Source organism: Micropterus dolomieu, linkage group LG08 (assembly GCF_021292245.1).
Source record: "Micropterus dolomieu isolate WLL.071019.BEF.003 ecotype Adirondacks linkage group LG08, ASM2129224v1, whole genome shotgun sequence".
Taxonomy (NCBI): domain Eukaryota; kingdom Metazoa; phylum Chordata; class Actinopteri; order Centrarchiformes; family Centrarchidae; genus Micropterus; species Micropterus dolomieu.
The window spans coordinates 8,600,744-8,617,636 of record NC_060157.1 but is presented as its reverse complement, the minus strand read 5'-3'; the positions used below and the strand labels follow the sequence as shown (position 1 = coordinate 8,617,636).

Sequence of the window (16,893 nt, the reverse complement as noted above, 5' to 3'; positions counted from 1 at the left end):
CAGCTGCCAGGCTTTTAACCAGAACAAAGAAATATGACCACATTACTCCTATTTTAGCTTCATTACACTGGCTCCCAGTATGTTTTAGAATTGACTTTAAAATTCTATTGATCACTTTTAAAGCTCTTCATGGTCTCTCGCCTTGTTATATTTCTGACCTTTTAGTCCCATACGCACCAGCACGTACCTTGAGATCCTCGGGCAGAGGTCTGTTGTCTGTTCCAGAGTCTCGACTGAAAACTAAAGGGGACAGAGCGTTTGCTGTCAGGGCCCCGAGGCTCTGGAACAGCCTGCCCGAGGAAATCAGGTCGGCTGAGTCAGTGAACTCTTTTAAGTCCCTTCTTAAAACATACTTTTATAGGAGAGCTTTTCCCGATCTTATTTGACTTTATTTTATCCCTTTTATTTTATTGTATTTTACTAATTTTATATTAAATTTTCATGCTCTTATCTTTTTTTTTTTGTATTATTCTTTACACTTGTTAAAGCACTTTGTAACTTGTTTTTGAAAAGTGCTCTACAAATAAGGATTATTATTATTATTATTATTATTATATCCACCTCTCTGCCCACATACAATGTCGTCTCCATGCCACAGACAAAATATTTCCTTATGTGTGCATGGTATCCACAGGTTTACTTTATTTAAAGGTGCACTCCACGGATTTTACAAGCCCTTACTCAGCCTGAGAAAACAGCACAAGATTAGCAACAGAGTGAATATATCTGGTTCTTTGATAAAAAGGTACAAAGCTGTGTACATAAATTTCAGGGGAGAATATAAATACACCTCTCAAGGTGCATTTCAGCAAGAACAATCCAACTACAGAGCTTAAAATTCTGACTTTAAATTTATCGTTCAATTTTGTTTAAATTCGGAAACAAAGTTTAGGGTTGTTACATTATCCACTGAGGATATTTTTAACACGACACGACGTTTGTCTTTTATTAAGAAATATTTTACTAATACTTTACTTTAAAACCATAAAAGTAAAGTATTACTAAGATATATATTGTTTGTATTTGAACCATAAAATTAATCAGAAATTACTTGGTCATAAATATGCTATTTTTTGCATCTTCATAAGGGTTAGGGTTATCACATTGTAAAAGTTCATCATATGTTCTGTATTCAAAACCTTAATCTGCAAAGTAACTAAAGCTTTTAAATAAATTTAGTAAAAAGTACAATATTTTCTCTAAAAAATGTAGTGCAAGTATAAATTAAATGTCAAGTTAAGTGCATCAAACTGTCGACTGTCGTTACAACAGCCAGGAACGCTAACAAACCAGCGGTATCGACAGTCCTGGCAAACGACCCCACTGAGGTTAAATAGCTTAGTTTCCCTACCAGTCCCTTGGATGAGGGACGAAACATCTTCTAGTATCTTCAACCAAGTCCAGTTGCCCCTGACTTTAACCGTCTTTGGATAACTATGACCTGGATGACTGAGAATCTTCACAGACAAGCACATCAAAATTACTTAAGTAACTTGAGTAAATGTTCTTTAAGTTAACCAACACTGATGGTTTCACTGAGTGTTCATGCAACCACACTCAAACTTTTTTCCTCGGGGGTAGTTGCACAGATACTCAGAGGATGTCTGCAGATCTCGCTGTAAAGGGAATTTCCGTGTAGTGTAACACAATCTGTCTTGGAGGAGGGTGCACCCTCAGCAGAGTTTCAGGAGGGACGTTAAACAGAGACAGAGAAACAGAGTGAGTGTTAGACTGAATAAGAGTTTGAGAGACAGTGACACTGTGAGGGGCAGTGATGGTTAAACAAGTTTACCCTGCTCGGCCTGTGTTGATCTCCCAACGTGATAAAGTCTGAGTGACAATTTGAGAACTACTACTGCCTCCTGATGGTGGAGCTGATGACTGCATCTCCTTTGTGCCCCCCTACCCTCCACCCAATCCTGAACTAGACTTGTCCTATACAAGACCACACAAATCAAAATATCTTTCTGTTTCAGTTCACCGCATGGTTTGTTTGTCTTTGTTCTAATATTTGCATTTTGGACTGAAATATTCTTACATGTATGAATGTTATAATATACCTCCTTTTAGATTAAAAGGGTCAATTCACCCAAATCACATTTTCCCCCTTAGTGGTATCTAGTCATGAAAATTGTTTTATTTGCTTAGATTTTTAAATATCAACAAGACAATACAAAAAAGTGAATCATTATTATTTCATTTCTATTATTATTATTATTTTTGTAAATTTTGGGTGCTGTTAGCGTTGAAAAATTAAATTTTAAAGACTCAACAGTATCATTTCTTTCCGGATTGTCTTTGTTACTCAGGGTACAGCGCCTTTCAGACAGGTTAGTGCTTTACAGATAACTGACAAGGTGATAATAAGACAGTAGGAATGCAAACAGTGTAACTATTTTAAGACGAATGCATGTGACAGAAAACTGTTGAAAATGTAATAACAAAACTGATAATTATCTATGTAGAAATCTGTTTGTGATATCTATCCTTAGTCTCCTATCTATACAATAATATAACAATACATTCTAGTCTGCAAATGACTGAAATGTCTTTCAAATTTGATGATGCCATGACAAGGTAGAGGACTAATATATATATATATATATACACACACACATATATCGATAAATATACATACTATAAGAACACTAAAGGATTCTATTAGACAAGGTGAAAATCCTGTAGGACCTTTTGACTGGAGAAATATGTTGTTTTTGTTCTTTTTGTGTGATTTCACCCTTTCAGAAAAACATGACTGTGTTTTCTACTGTGCAGTCTTCATACTGATGTTGTGTTTGATGTGATGAGATGCAGCTGTGTAAAGGAGAGGGGGAGCATGCTGACTGCATATCTAGTGTCTATTATATCAACTCTCTCTCTCTCTTTGTCTGCTCAGTCAGCCACGACACCGACCAGCCAGAAGTTGCATTTACCAGCCTGGCATGGTGAGGGGCTGCAGTGCGACGTGAACACACACTGACAGCCTTATGGGACCATGAGGCAGGGAGGCAGGGAGCTGTGGGTCAGGGCCCGGGGTGGCTACAGGCCATCGGGACGGTGCAGCAGAGAGGCAGCCAGGAGACGACAGAATGGGCACAGTCACCATGGAAACACAAGCGGCCCAGGCAAATCATGGCAACTGGTAACTAAGTAACAGGAAACGGCAGACCATAGAGGGCGATGAGTCTGGCTAATCATAAGAAGAGGGGGTCGAAGAGAGCGAGGAAGGGAGGGACAATGACAGGGAGACAAGGGCCACCGTTCTGGCTCAGCACAGACCCCTCTCCTCCAGAGTGTGAGCTCATTCCCTCCCCACGTGCACTGCACTGACACAGGATTAGTGTCAGTGTGAGCTGGAGAGGCAGCCTCCACCCTTCTTTCACCATCATTTTCTTTGTAAATCCATGAGGGGGTGTAAATGAGCACACACTACAAGGAGAAGGGAAATGAGCTATTAAAATGAGCTTTTGGGTGCGCGCATGAGTGTTGATATCGTTTTTTAACAATAACAATATGTCAAATGACAATAGGAAATGGGTCGCTAGTAATGATGAAGAATTATCACCTGAATCCTGCAGCTCCCATCAGCTTTGCAGAGCTTTATGGCAATTTTCAGCTCATTGTTGTTTGGACCACAACTTTACTGTTTTGGTTCACTCTCACCGCTCTCACAGTTTGGTTTTCATTCTCAGTTGGAAGCTATTTTCAGCAAAAAAGCTCTTAAAACCCATTGAACACTACCTGCTCAGCACCAGACAGACACAGTTAGCAACTAGCTGGTGAACAAAATGAAGCATTTAGCAACTAAAGAGCCAGTTTTTTCCCTCGGGAGCTGGTAAAGAGCTAAAACAGAGTGAATATTGGGCTTGATGAGTACAGTATGGCTGCCTGCTTGTATTTCTCTTCTATGATTAGTGGACACATTTGAGCATTCTTGTAGCATTTTGGTAATATCTGACATATATATTGTAAAATGCAATTAACCACACATAGTTGAAAGTGTAATACACTACCTTTCCCCACCTCTGAAAAAACAGAAGACATATTTAATAAAGGTGAAAGCTGTGAGGTGGCTTTAAAACTATTTAGTAAATTTTATGTGATTGTTTTTTGTCTTAAAAACCTCTTATATCATTCAGGTAATCCATAAACAAATCCTTATGAGGGAAGGTAAGATTAGCTCAAAATAAAAGACAGAAGAAACTTAAGTCTTTGAGGGTTTTCAAAAAAAAAACCTTCAACTGTGGAGATGAACAACTGAATCCCTATTATCAACATAAATCCATTAATGAATATATTCATTAATTATTATTAATTGATCTTAAATTTGCATCTTAATTTAAAAAGTTAATTTAAGTTACAAATGAAGGTGTAGTTATCTGTAATGTTATTATGTAAATTTTTACTTCAATCCATTTTCAAAACAATCCCTTAAAATGTACTAATTTTAACTGAAAGCATGCAGATGATCCATTAAAAAGCTGTAATGAGGCAGGTTTACTGAATAATACGTAAAATACTATACAGGTGACGATACAGGTGAGGGCCATATGATCAGCATGAAACACTGTAAATATTGTAAAGTGATAACAAAAGCCAAAATATCCATCAAAGCTAGCTGGCATGTTAAGATAGCAGGTTCAATCCCCTTCTGCTCATCTGGACTTTCCTGATCTCTCCTTGTTAGTTCAGAAGTTGAAATCAAGGCACATCCTTTGCTGGAAATTTTGATTTTTAGTGTTTTGTTGTTTTGAACAGACAAATGAAACCACACACACAGTCACACATTCATCACACACACACACACACCTGTGTTGTGTACCTCACTGAATCAGCATTTATCCCACGCCTCCACAATGCTAGTCGGTGTCCTTCACCAGTGGACCATCTTCAGCACTGAGCAACACAAAGAACCAGAGGGACATCAGACTAAAGCTGCAGAAACTTCATTTTTATCAACCTGCAGAGAAAGAAAGTATACAGACTTCACCCTTAAATAGATTCACACTGAAACAGATTTGTACTGACAAAGTCTGATCTTCTCTGTGTGAGACTATCTGTGCACTTCCTGAACACTTGATACCTCAGCTGGTAGAGAAGGTGCTTTGTGGCCTGAAGGTTGTAGATTCAAGTCCACCCTAGATTGTTTGTGTTTTCCTTCTGCCAACCCTCAGAGGACTGTTTTCTAAATGTGTCTCTTATTGTGAGAAGCCTGTCTTGAATGAGCCTAACAAACTGAACCAGGATCAGTCTGTTTTATAAAGACACTCTAAGTCTAAAATCAAATCATCAAAACGTCTCAGAGGAGGAAATCAGTCTGAATTGGACGTTTTGAAGAGCATTTAATTGACTTTCCCAACTTCCCAACTGCTGATGGAGGTCAGACTGATGTTTTGGAAATGCTTGATGACATCAAACTATTTCAGATCCTGCCACTCCCTCACGCCCTGCAACCACCACAGTCCCCTCCCCTGTTTTTACCCAGTCCATCTTCATTCCCTCAATGGTCTTCAGTATTTACACTGGTTCAGTTAAATTCACTCCCCACCAGATTGTCTAGTGTGTTTTGCCAAAGTACTTATCATAGATAATTCTGGTAGCTGCATGGCTGCAACATGTTGCAACAGCTACTCCAACAAAAAGTATTTTGGCTCAGGGTGTTTGTCTGACTTGGATTGTGATTTAATGAGCCCACCAACAAGGCTCACTTGCCAAATACCAACGTAGAGTCTCCGATGGCTGAATAGGTTATTTAGATTATCTAAATAATATGATTACATTTTCATGTGCAACAGGATGTCACAGGGTTGTGATGTCATTTTGGGGCCTACATGCAGGCTTTGGTCGGGCTTCACTGTTTGAACTCACGCTTACCCCCTTAATCTGTATATAGACTAATAAGACTTGGTAATGGGGAGAGAGCCAATAACTGTACTTTCACCAGAGAGCTTGTACAAATGATATGCTAACTGACGTTATGGATACAGTCAGCATATACCAAATTCATTTATAGAAGGCCCCCCGGTATTTTCTAACACATATTGCAAGTACTGCATATTAATACTGGCACTTTTCACGCGTTAATTTGGTCGGACATGTAGTGCATCTGATCTGGTCACACACCTGCTCCTCGCTGCCACCACAACATTTTAAACTGTCGCAAATCTCAAATGTGCACTTACATCAGTGGAACTACATGACTGGCATAATATGTTTCCTGGCTCGGCTGTTTCTTGTGGGAGAGGCGGAATATGTACATACAATCGCCATCTTTGGAGTCACCGGCTTTCTCCATAGATTTCTATTCAGGATTCTTTAAGTGGCGTGACTTTTCCCTTAATTCGTCTCTGGTTTTTGTGTTCTTTGTGTTCTTGATTTGCCTGACCTGCCTGTTTGACCATTGCCCGCCTGACGTAGGTAAACTGAACTTTCTTTCTACATTGGCTGTTTCCGTGTCTGGGTTCTTGTCTGCCACTCATCCAGAAAATTTACACTTAATTAGTTTAAGTGTAAATTTTGATGATCCATTAAAAAACATGCGAGTGGCTCAAATTAAAAGCCAGAAAAAATTAAAATAACTTTAACAGAGGAGATGACGAATTAAAATCTTTAATATATTATAATCCATTTATTTATCATACCAAACGTGGAGCAACCCGCTGAATTTTCACCTTTAAATAAAATATTATGGTATTTTTTTATTGTACAAATTAAGGTGTACCTGTAAGAGTTGCAGACATGACTCTAAATGAATGACAATTGTCGCTCCATAACTACTTGATGTTTAACAAGTTTGCCATGTCAACTTAAAAGATGGTGATATGTCCATGTTGTGTTCACAACTTGTCTCTGCTGCCCACAACTGGCCAAAAAAAATTAGTTATTGCAGGTTTAAGTTAAATATACTGTAAGAACGACCTGTGGAATGGAAAATTTCTGTCAATGAAAAGATAAATAAAAGCTAAATAATTTTCCTTTTGCGTATTATTCAATCAATTACGGATTGACATAATAATTGGTTATTCATTACAAAAATGTGCATTTAAGATACAAGCTACTGAAATGTGTGTGGAACTATCAAGGTTAATAGATAGAGCAAATTATTTGGAGATGATTTTGTTCAGTACAGGTGTATCAGTACAGGTGTATCAAACAAAACTGAAATAGTTACAAATTAAATTAAGAGTGAAGTATAGAAGCAGTATTTACTCAGTATTTTCCTACATAACTATCTTAGAGAAATTGCACGTCTGTCAGCCCAACCCGTCTTGAACATGCCTCTGCGGTCTGAGAGGCTTCGAGGGGCCCAGAGGAAGCCTGTTACATTGACACAAAGGCAGATTGTATGCGTGGCCCCGGTGACCTAACCACCGCTCATAGCTAAAGCTTTATCTCTGACACAACATCTGCTTATCAAACTGGCAGGCATGAACAAGTTAAGTGGCAACACATTCTGCTAGTGAAGTCATAAACAAGTTGTCTGCAAGCCAAACATGTACATTACCTGATACGTCCCATCACAAATAGCCAATTTGCATGTCGCTACTTGATCAACCACTCCCTCTCACATGTTTGGGATCTGTCAGTGCCACCTGTGTTTGTGGCCTTGATCATGTCAATACTACTTGGCTTCATGGCTATAATGGGCTCACTGTGGAGAGACAAAAACACTCTACAGCTCTTATTTTACCCCCCTGATTGGCTGTGACATGCTTATAGTGGACCCCCACAGATGCACTGACAACCAGTTTACCATGGCTGTGTGACACATCTGATTGCACCTGTCAGGCTCTGTCCTCTAAGCCTTATCCCCTAAATACTGACCTTTGTCTCCGTTTTCTTCCCTTCCTGGTTCTCAGATCACTTGTTATTCCTCTTTCTCTGCCTAAACCCCATGCCACTCTCAAAAGTGGTTTAGTTAAGACCTTTTTAGCCTCACAGCCCCCATGTGTTGATATTAATTACATGATTAATATTGTAATAATTGTTGATTGCATGCATGCTTTCTGCCATTGTTATTTTTTCACTAATTTGTGAAATTAAAAGCCTGGCATTATTCTAAACTTTTATAAACAACAAATCCCATTGTGGCCAAAACCAACAACTTGTTGAAAATCTCAGACAAAACACAAAGAGGCGGTGAGCGACTAGCTGTTGAACACAGTGGAGCATTTAGCAGCTAAAGAGCCAGATATTTCCCTTATAAGTTGATTAAGCAAAAACAGAGTTAAAAGAGTGAATATTGGACTTACATTCATCAGGTGGCCATGAACATGAGACCAATGTTGTTCAATGACTGCTGGATGTGTAAATCAGAAACTCTTTGCTAACAGGTTCACCACACTTAGAAGGTGACGATATGTCACTGTTGTCTTTACAGCTCGTCTCTACTGCCTTCAAGTGGCCAAATAAATCTTTAACTGCGTGTTCAAAATCATTTATTTTATGTTTCATCCTGAAAATCGCGTGGTAAACAGTAAAAAAACAGATTTAAGATTGATGTGATTCTCCTCTGTGGTTTATTTGCTTTTAACTGTAAATTATTTCTAGGAAGCGCACACACATATAGGGTTACACAAGAAATTGTCTGTTATATTAATTATACTAATTTCTTTGTCTTTGAATTACCATGGTTGCGTGAGGTCATTCCTGTTGGAGTTTGGCATGGCTGAAGACTCTGAAATCCTGGGCACAGCTTATCGGGCCAAACCATGTGCTTGGGGGTGATTTGGATTTAGTTAGCTTTGCTTTGTATTCATTGTAATTGGTGTCCATCTTCTTTACCACTTGTATGTTTAGTTTGTGCCAAGTCACTATATATGCTCCCTCCTGTGTCATGTTTTGTTGTGTTCATTTTGATTTTGATAACCTTTTTACAGGTCTAGTATAACATTTTTGCATGTTTTGGGTAAATAAAACCCCAGGTTTTCATGTATAACTCCTGTTTCCTCTTTCCCTCACTGCTTTGTTCCTGACACTCATTCATAAAAGTGACAGCTAAAGCCGCTCTCAACGACCTTTAGTCTGTTCTTCCCCTTTTCAGACTTTTTTTCTTTCTTTTTCTCAGACCTCATGTTCTTGCTTCTCTGCCCACACTGCAGGACACTTGAAAGTGGTTACGACTTTTTGTATCACACCTTGATATTGCTTGATTAATGTAATCTGGCTGCTATTTCAGTCTTCCATTCAATTTTCACCGCGAGGCAGCTGCAGTGGTAACATCTTGCACTAACATTGAGACATTCATTCAAGATCAAATGGCATGTTAAAAAGTGCTGGAATGTTTTGAGTTAGAGATTTTCACTCTCCATCCAGAGTTAATCATTTACAGAAATGGTTAAACTGTGTCTGTCTCATTAAGTTATCTAATCATGGAGCCCCACGCGCTTGCAATCCTAGACTAATGCCAGACAGTATATAGAGATAAGAGCTCCTATCCATGATGAGATTAATTGAATTTTTGCTACGGAGGAAATACATATTTACCACAGGCAATGTATACCCTTGTGCTATTTATCCCACTTGAAAAGTGCTTTCTTGACATATTAGATTTTGTAAGATCAGTCAGTCAAGCGTTTGACCAGTGGAATTTATGGTGGGGGGTTTTTCTCCTTTTGTAAGCATTGTCACAATGGAGACTCCTTCTTAACCCAACACATGATGAAACTATCTCTTTTTAGATGTTTATCCACCATTAGACCCCCACTGAACATGAGCCACATTAAAAATAGTGAAAATCCAATGCCTTTCTTTCTCTCTACTTTGATGACCCCGCCCTTTGGGAGGATGGGCTGGTGGAGAGACAAACAAAGCCTACCCTGAACCCTGTGGCCTTGCTGTAGGCTACCACAGATGGTGTCAAAAGGCCCAGAGTTATTTTTATAATGACATCATAAAAAGACATTCAGGACAATTTGTTGTTTTCAGTATTAAAGCAATATTTCACACTGTAAGAACATTTTCACATTAGGGGTTGTACACCTCACTATCAGTCCATAAATACTGTGCCATGAACGTCAGCTCCCTCGTGGACACATGGTCACCAGAGTTCAGCATTTGTGGTCTTGTTTCTAACCATTCACTTATATTTATTCAGACTGAGCTTGAACATAAATTCAGACACACACACACTCACACATTCACAGTACTTCCATCATCTCTATATAATATACAATAGAAATAACTCATTTAGTCATGCAAACCAAGTTCCAAGCCACAAAATGTTACTTGGTCCCTTGATAATATATAATACAGTATACAACGGTTATTACAATTTTGTCATTGATTTGAATCACTCCACAAGACACAGCAATGCACTTACAGTGCACTTATTGTGTTGTAGCAGTTGCCTTTTTCAGTGTTGCTAAAATGCTAAAATCCCTGCCATTGAAGGCAATGAGGATATTCTCATTAATTAAATGCATTTTGTTTGAGTTAATCAGTGCACCATCTTGCTGTAAACCGTGTCATGTTTATCACTTGATATACAGTAAAGACAGAAGACAGCAGGGAACCTTTGAGGTATTAACTGGAAGTGATTGTGAAACTGTGAAAACAGTATTGGACAACAAAACATGCCCAGCACTGAATTTTGTTCATTGCTGGGCTGAGCTAGTATAATGGCAGTCTTATTCAACAATAAACTGAAAGTCAACAAATCACAATCACAGCTGCAAAAAACAAACAAACTTACAGATAATGCTCCAACAAGGCCCTTTGGGGAGTAGATAAAAGATGGCTGTCACATCAGACAAAATGGTAGAGCAATGTAAAGTTCAACTGAAACCAACTGCTTGTATCAAAAGAGCCTTTAAGTTGACACACTAGCAACCAATTGTTCACCATTCGAGTCCAAATCTTTAACCATTTTTCTCAATTTTTAAATCACAATGTCAGAGTTTATACTGTAGCCTAACATTTAATCAGTCAATCAGCCACTCAACCCTTTTAGTGGAAAAATACTGTTTCCAGCCAATCATACACACGAACTAGACACTGAATATAGTCGAGATGGCATTAATATAGCTGGTAATTAATAATTAATACCAAAACCAAGGTCAGACTTGTACGTGCCTGTATTTTTTGCCTGTACCTTAGACTAATCACTCCAGCTAGTGCCAGAATTTATTTGTATTCTGATGCAACATCAGCCATTGCTGATTGTGTCTAAAGCTAGGTGAGCACTATAGGTTTCTGTTTTTACTTTTTTGTATACTAACTTTGTGATATTGTTATTGGTTTAAAATTTAAAAAAACACAAAACACTAGCAGACTTGGTTTCAAATTTAAATAAATAAATAATAAACAATAATACAACACCCAGGCTAAGATTTTGGTTATTCGTGTTTTTGAAACCGTTTTATTCGAGTTGAAGCTTATTTCACAAATGAGAGGCCTTTCAGGCCAAGTATATTTTGTTTGTCTCCGTGTGGCGCCGCAGATGGCCTATGGGCTCGTGGGACGTGTCCTGACGGTTTCACAAAATGGCCAAAGTAGGCGCCATGTTGGCTGCGCTAGTGGCACTTTCATCGGTCTTTTCTTTGTGCAGTTTCTATGAGGCCCTTGGACGGGCCGCAAAAACAGTTACAGTGTAGTCTTACCGTGATAAATGCTCCTCTCCTCCCACCTGTTCGCCAGCGCCATTAAAACGTTAACACAACAGCTGTAGAAACATAAGATAATCAAAATGACGCCATTATACAGTCTATATTTGTGAAAACTGCATCTCATGTATAACTTACAGGACGCGAAAATCAGCTGGTCACAAGTTACATTTCTTATTTTGAATGTTTCCATAGTTGCCTTAAGGAAGATTTTCAGGCTAGTTTTATTTATAACATAACATGTGTGTGACTATCGTCTTTGTAAATTAACGTTACTCAAATTAGGGAATGTGCAACTGTTATTTTTATCTCCATTTTTGTATCAGAATAATGCCTAATTTATAGGATATTATACAGTAGCTCGGTTCAATTTCAGAAGGAAACCGATCTCTAAAGTGGGCTAAGCTAGAGTAATAGGTTATAACTACTCAACGTTACCGTTATCGTGTTTGTCGACCAACGGAAAAACGGTTAGATTTGTCTGCGATGCGGCGCTAGCATTAGGCTATATATTGGCCTAATTATTGATCAGCCTTTTCCAGCTAATTTTGAGGGAGTGGGGTGATCGCTATTTCAACCTACACAGTTTTGCCGAACTTAATCGGTCCTTCTCAGAAATAGACTGAGTGAGCGGGGTTACCGGTATAGCCGTATTTCTCGCCTTACTGAAAATCGGCGACATGTGTTTACATTGATCACCTTGTGCTAGTTTTAAGGGCGGGCGGGTGGAAGTTTCGTAATCCCGTGGCAGTAATAGCTAGCAGTCCCACTACGGGACAGCCTCCCGTATCGGTCGTCCAATGGATCATTCCGGGGTAATGCAGACGTCACGTCACAAGGGCCGGTCTGCCTATCGTAGGATGTGCCTTAGGAGGTTCATCTACATCCTATAAGGGGACCACCGAGGTAAGTTACTAACTGATATCTGTATACAATACCAACAGCTTAAATCCTATTGAGACTTTCTCGTGTATGCTAAAGGCGGTGCACGGATGATACGGACGTGGTCATGTTGTTACAGTTTTTATTGTTATGGTTTGTTGTAAATGTAACCTTCTTCAGGCTCACAAGACAAAGACCGGCTCGCAACCATACAAACCCACGGCGATATCAGCAGATGGGGTCGTGAGCCGGGGGGAGATTTTGATTTTCTAATAATAATTGCAGTTGACATCAATCAGTTTATTTTCGCCAGTTGCTGTAATAACGTGCATATGCGCGGACAGTCAGTTGCATTTTCTTAAACGGTGGTTGGGGTGAATCGGTTTTATCCACTTGCTTCAATGGAACGTTAAAACCGGCCTCATGTGAAACAGTGCAGCCGCTGCACCGGCTTATAACCGAGACTATAAATTAACATGCCGGTCGGTGCCTAGTAAGTGTACCACGTGTGGGCGCATTGTATTTGTTATTCCTGCAAAGTAAAATAACAAGATGTTATGTCAGAGCTCAAGCTTCCTTGTCAGTGAAAGTTGTGTACGAGGATATTCGCGGCAAAAAATGGACAACGCGAGATTTCATTACGCTTTCTATAGGCTGCGTAACGTTAGAGGAGAAACGGGAAGAGACCGCTGCAGGAGCAGCGTGGTCTTGTAATACCCACAGCTCGGCGTCTTGTGCACTACAGAAAATAGTATGATTCAAGTAAAATACAGAAACTTAAAAGATTTTTTGACTGAAATCACTGAAGCTTTATCCTCTACAGCCAGACAATGGGGATTAGAACCCACCCCCTGTCTCCCCCACCACCCTACCACTAGAAGTCAGCCATGGGGTAAACACAAGCGTTGACAATACCATGTTTTTCTAACAATGCAGAAATTTCCAAATGAAGCAAATAAGTTTGTGAAGGGCACCCATCACAGAAAAACTCAGCTGTGTCAGTATTGTATGAGTAATATAGTTGAAGTAACTACAGAGATGTGGTGGAGTTGGCTCACAGAACATCTTGTGCACATTTAAAGGCAGGATTCCAACAAAGCTTTATTCTTAATAAATACAGTATTACAAATATGAACACCAGGGGTAAGTAAAGAAGGTAATTTTTCCCTCTTACAACATTTAGGCAATCATCAGGTCTTATTAGACACATGAATACAATGCAAAAAAAATTACTAACCGCTGTAATCAATCCATGAAATTTTAACCAAATAAAATAAGGTTATAAGGGTCCATATTTGAACTCAAAGTGTGTTCCTTTTATCCAAAGCACATAATCATTTGCCACTGATTCACACAAACACACATGGCAGCAAGCTACATTGCAAGGTGCCTTGACCAAGGACACTTTGTAGACAGGAAGATTGAATCCTATTGGACGACCTGCTCAACCTCCTGAACCACCACATTTGCTATAGATGGAAAGTTAAAAAAAAAAAAAAAAGACAAGAATTATAGACATGAGCATGGCTAAACTATGATAACAATGTTTTTGATTACCGTTCGTTCTTTATATTATTAAAATGTGCTTGTTGTTTTCTTTCCTAGAGAGCTGCAAGATGGCGAGTACAGTGGTTGTGACTCCAGACTCCTCCCTTGATAAGTCCAGCCGCTTTTATTTGGTGACCTGGGTCAACAACTTACTGAAGACCAACTTCAAAGATGTGCGGCAGATGGGTTCAGGTGATTCATTATTATGAGCAGAATTAAGGCAGTTTTTCAATGCGCCTGGTTTTACTGTTAATGGATTGGTTTATATTCGTATTACAGCTGTGTTTGAACTATTTGTTAAGTTACTGCTAATTTACTGTTGCTGCTTAACATTCAAAGTTTCCACTGGCAAACCAGTAGGTATTGTGTATTGTGAAGCAGCTACAACAAATGCAATGCATTTGTCATTGCATTAGCATAGTGTGTCTCAACTGGGGCAGTACCGCCCCCACAGGGGGCGTTCTGAGGACGATGGGGGGCGCTGGAAGCAATATTTTGGAAAGAGGGGCGCCGAGCTGCTTTTGGGGGGCGTTTGTTAGTTGGAAACTCTAAGGCGAGTTTACACTAAAGATTCACAACAATCCAAGTTTAAACTTTAAACTACTTGCAAAGAAACTGAGGTCTGCAACATTAAAACCTAACAGTTTAGTCCACTGCGAGTATCATCTGTAAAATTTTACCAACATGGCTTCAACTGTGTAAACTCTGGAAAACTGATGCTCTTTTTTATGGTATTACCGTGGAAAAGTGTTATTTCTCTGAGGAATACACCATGAATATCTTGTTATCGTAGTGGTTACACATGTACAAGAGGGATATTCCACTGTCGGACATGGGCATGTAGTAAAATATTATGAATTTGCTTTAAATAGGCTAATGACGTTAGTCTCCTAATATTACGACTTTTTTTCTTTACATGTCAGAGAACACAGATACGTGGGAAAGATTCTGAATGTGCAGAAAGTTTTGAACGTGAGCAGATAAGTTACAGTGTTTCCCATACGTTCATTTATTTGTGGCGGCCTGCCACAATATCGACGCTGACCGCAACATAATGATTTTCGATTTTTTTACTAGGCCAATTTAAAATCGTATTTGATTGCAGAACTGCAGGCAGCGCGCATTCACACAGCACATCCTCTCGCTCGTCCCTCTATCTCTCACTGTCTCTCCTTCTACTTCATGAACGCAGCTGCACAAATCTGTCCAACACAGCGCTGTCAATGACAGAGACCCAACTTAAAAAAGTTATTAGCAAGCATGTAAGGAGCCTAGCTCATAAGGAGAGCTAAGTTAATGTTAGAATACAGCTGGGTTTTCGAGGCTAGCACACTGTGTATAGCTGGTAGTCAATATCGACTGCACGCCGCCGTGCGCCACAGTTACACTCTCATTCTGTGGGAAACAATGAGTTATGATATGATAAGTTATTAACAGATGAGCTAATAAAGTCCAGTCTCTAACTTAGTTAAAACGGATTAATTTATCACTGAGATGAAAAGGGGCCTCAAACACATTTAAATAGGTTACTTCCCCACAAAAGACACAAAAGAGGAGGGAAGACTTAATCATGTGTGTTGACTCAGCAGGGATGATATTAAATAAGTTGATCTACAGGAGAAAAATATTTATTATTTATTAAAGAATGCCTGAGAGCCTCACTGCATTATATTCTATTATATGTATATATTTTGAATTGTCACTGGCCACCTGAATTCCCTTTATATAATAATACATTTCCACCATAAATTGGTGCAGAAAAGGCAGAAATTTGAGGAGAAATTTTCCGCAGAATGCAGGAAATTAAGTGTTTAATGTTCAAAATCTTCTGGGGGAGGATCCCCATACCCCCCACTTGTTAAGTGCCCCCTCCAAGAAGCCAGTCTCTGGCTGAGAACCACTGCATTAGCAGAGCTTTGTTAGTGGTGTTATTCTTAAAAAAAAAAAAAAAATTACGCAACAGTCATAGGACAGTCTTAAATATTGCAAGAAAGAATAGTACAAGCAGAATCAGCCACAGCTAGCTTTTAGATGAGGAGCCGTGTTGTGCTGTGGATAAACACTTACACCACGCCAGCATGGCTTGAATGGTCATGGTTCCTCACAGCTCCGCTCAGCGCTATATCCCCACTGCTGTTGAAGAACAGCAAAAGAGCGTTCTTTTTGCACAGACAACACTTTATGATCTGTCTTTATGTGTGTATGATCCTACAGGTGCATGTCACTGTCAGATCATGGACTGGGTTATTCCTGGCTCTGTTGACATGACCAAGGTAAAGTTTGATGCACAAGGTGAAGATGACTGTAAGCACAACTTCAGACTCCTCCACGAGGCCTTCAGCAAGAGTGGTGTCACAAGGGTATGCACTTTTTTCTGTAATAGAGTAATATTACAGTTTCCTTTTTTTCTTCTACTTTTGTTAGTTTTCAGAATCTATTCTTTATATGGATAAAATCTTACAAGGAGCAAGCCAATGTTTTGCATGCCTGTGTCAATTAAATTGTGAATGAATTATCATGGGATTGTACTGTATGTAGCCTAGGGAATGAAATTAGCACCTGCCACCTGCAAAATGAAGGGTTGTGTTGTCACCTGCCATCATGACAGATAGGTTTTTCTTATATTAATAAATCTATTTTTTCAAGATGCAATAAAGACTCTAAGTACTCTCCCATTCTGGTGGACCGCCATGGGATCTTATTTCTGAAAAAATATGTTTTTTTGTTATTATCCCATATCCCATCGTTGCTAGTTAATCCCATTTCAATTGTGCCCTGAATTACACATACAATGTTTGTCAATTTAAAATATAATAATAAAGTCAAGAAAGTCGCAGTTTGTTGTAAAACTGTATAAGTC

At 39.1% G+C, this 16,893-nt stretch overlaps 2 protein-coding genes across 13 annotated transcripts in view; one reads left to right on the top strand and one right to left on the bottom strand.

The window, feature by feature from the left end:
* Nucleotides 1-12,408, bottom strand: part of nol4la (nucleolar protein 4-like a) — a 40,154-nt gene extending 27,746 nt beyond the window's left edge. For 2 of the 12 annotated variants that reach the window (XR_006826163.1, XM_046057566.1), the window contains exons 1-3: nucleotides 11,742-12,350; nucleotides 11,601-11,662; nucleotides 4,823-4,960 (exon numbers count right to left, since the gene is read on the bottom strand). The gene's annotated coding sequence lies outside the window, so the exon portion shown is untranslated. Of the gene's footprint in view, nucleotides 1-4,809; nucleotides 4,961-11,600; nucleotides 11,663-11,741 lie in introns of all 12 variants that reach the window. The other 10 variants (XM_046057577.1, XM_046057572.1, XM_046057567.1 and 7 more) reach the window with 10 other exon arrangements.
* The window catches only part of dnmt3ba (DNA (cytosine-5-)-methyltransferase 3 beta, duplicate a), a 24,075-nt gene continuing 19,062 nt past the window's right edge, over nucleotides 11,881-16,893 (top strand). The window contains exons 1-3 of the mRNA XM_046057565.1: nucleotides 11,881-12,509; nucleotides 14,091-14,225; nucleotides 16,248-16,393. Of these exons, the coding sequence (XP_045913521.1) occupies nucleotides 14,102-14,225; nucleotides 16,248-16,393 (270 nt within the window). The 5' untranslated portion in view covers nucleotides 11,881-12,509; nucleotides 14,091-14,101. The remainder of the gene's footprint in view (nucleotides 12,510-14,090; nucleotides 14,226-16,247; nucleotides 16,394-16,893) is intronic.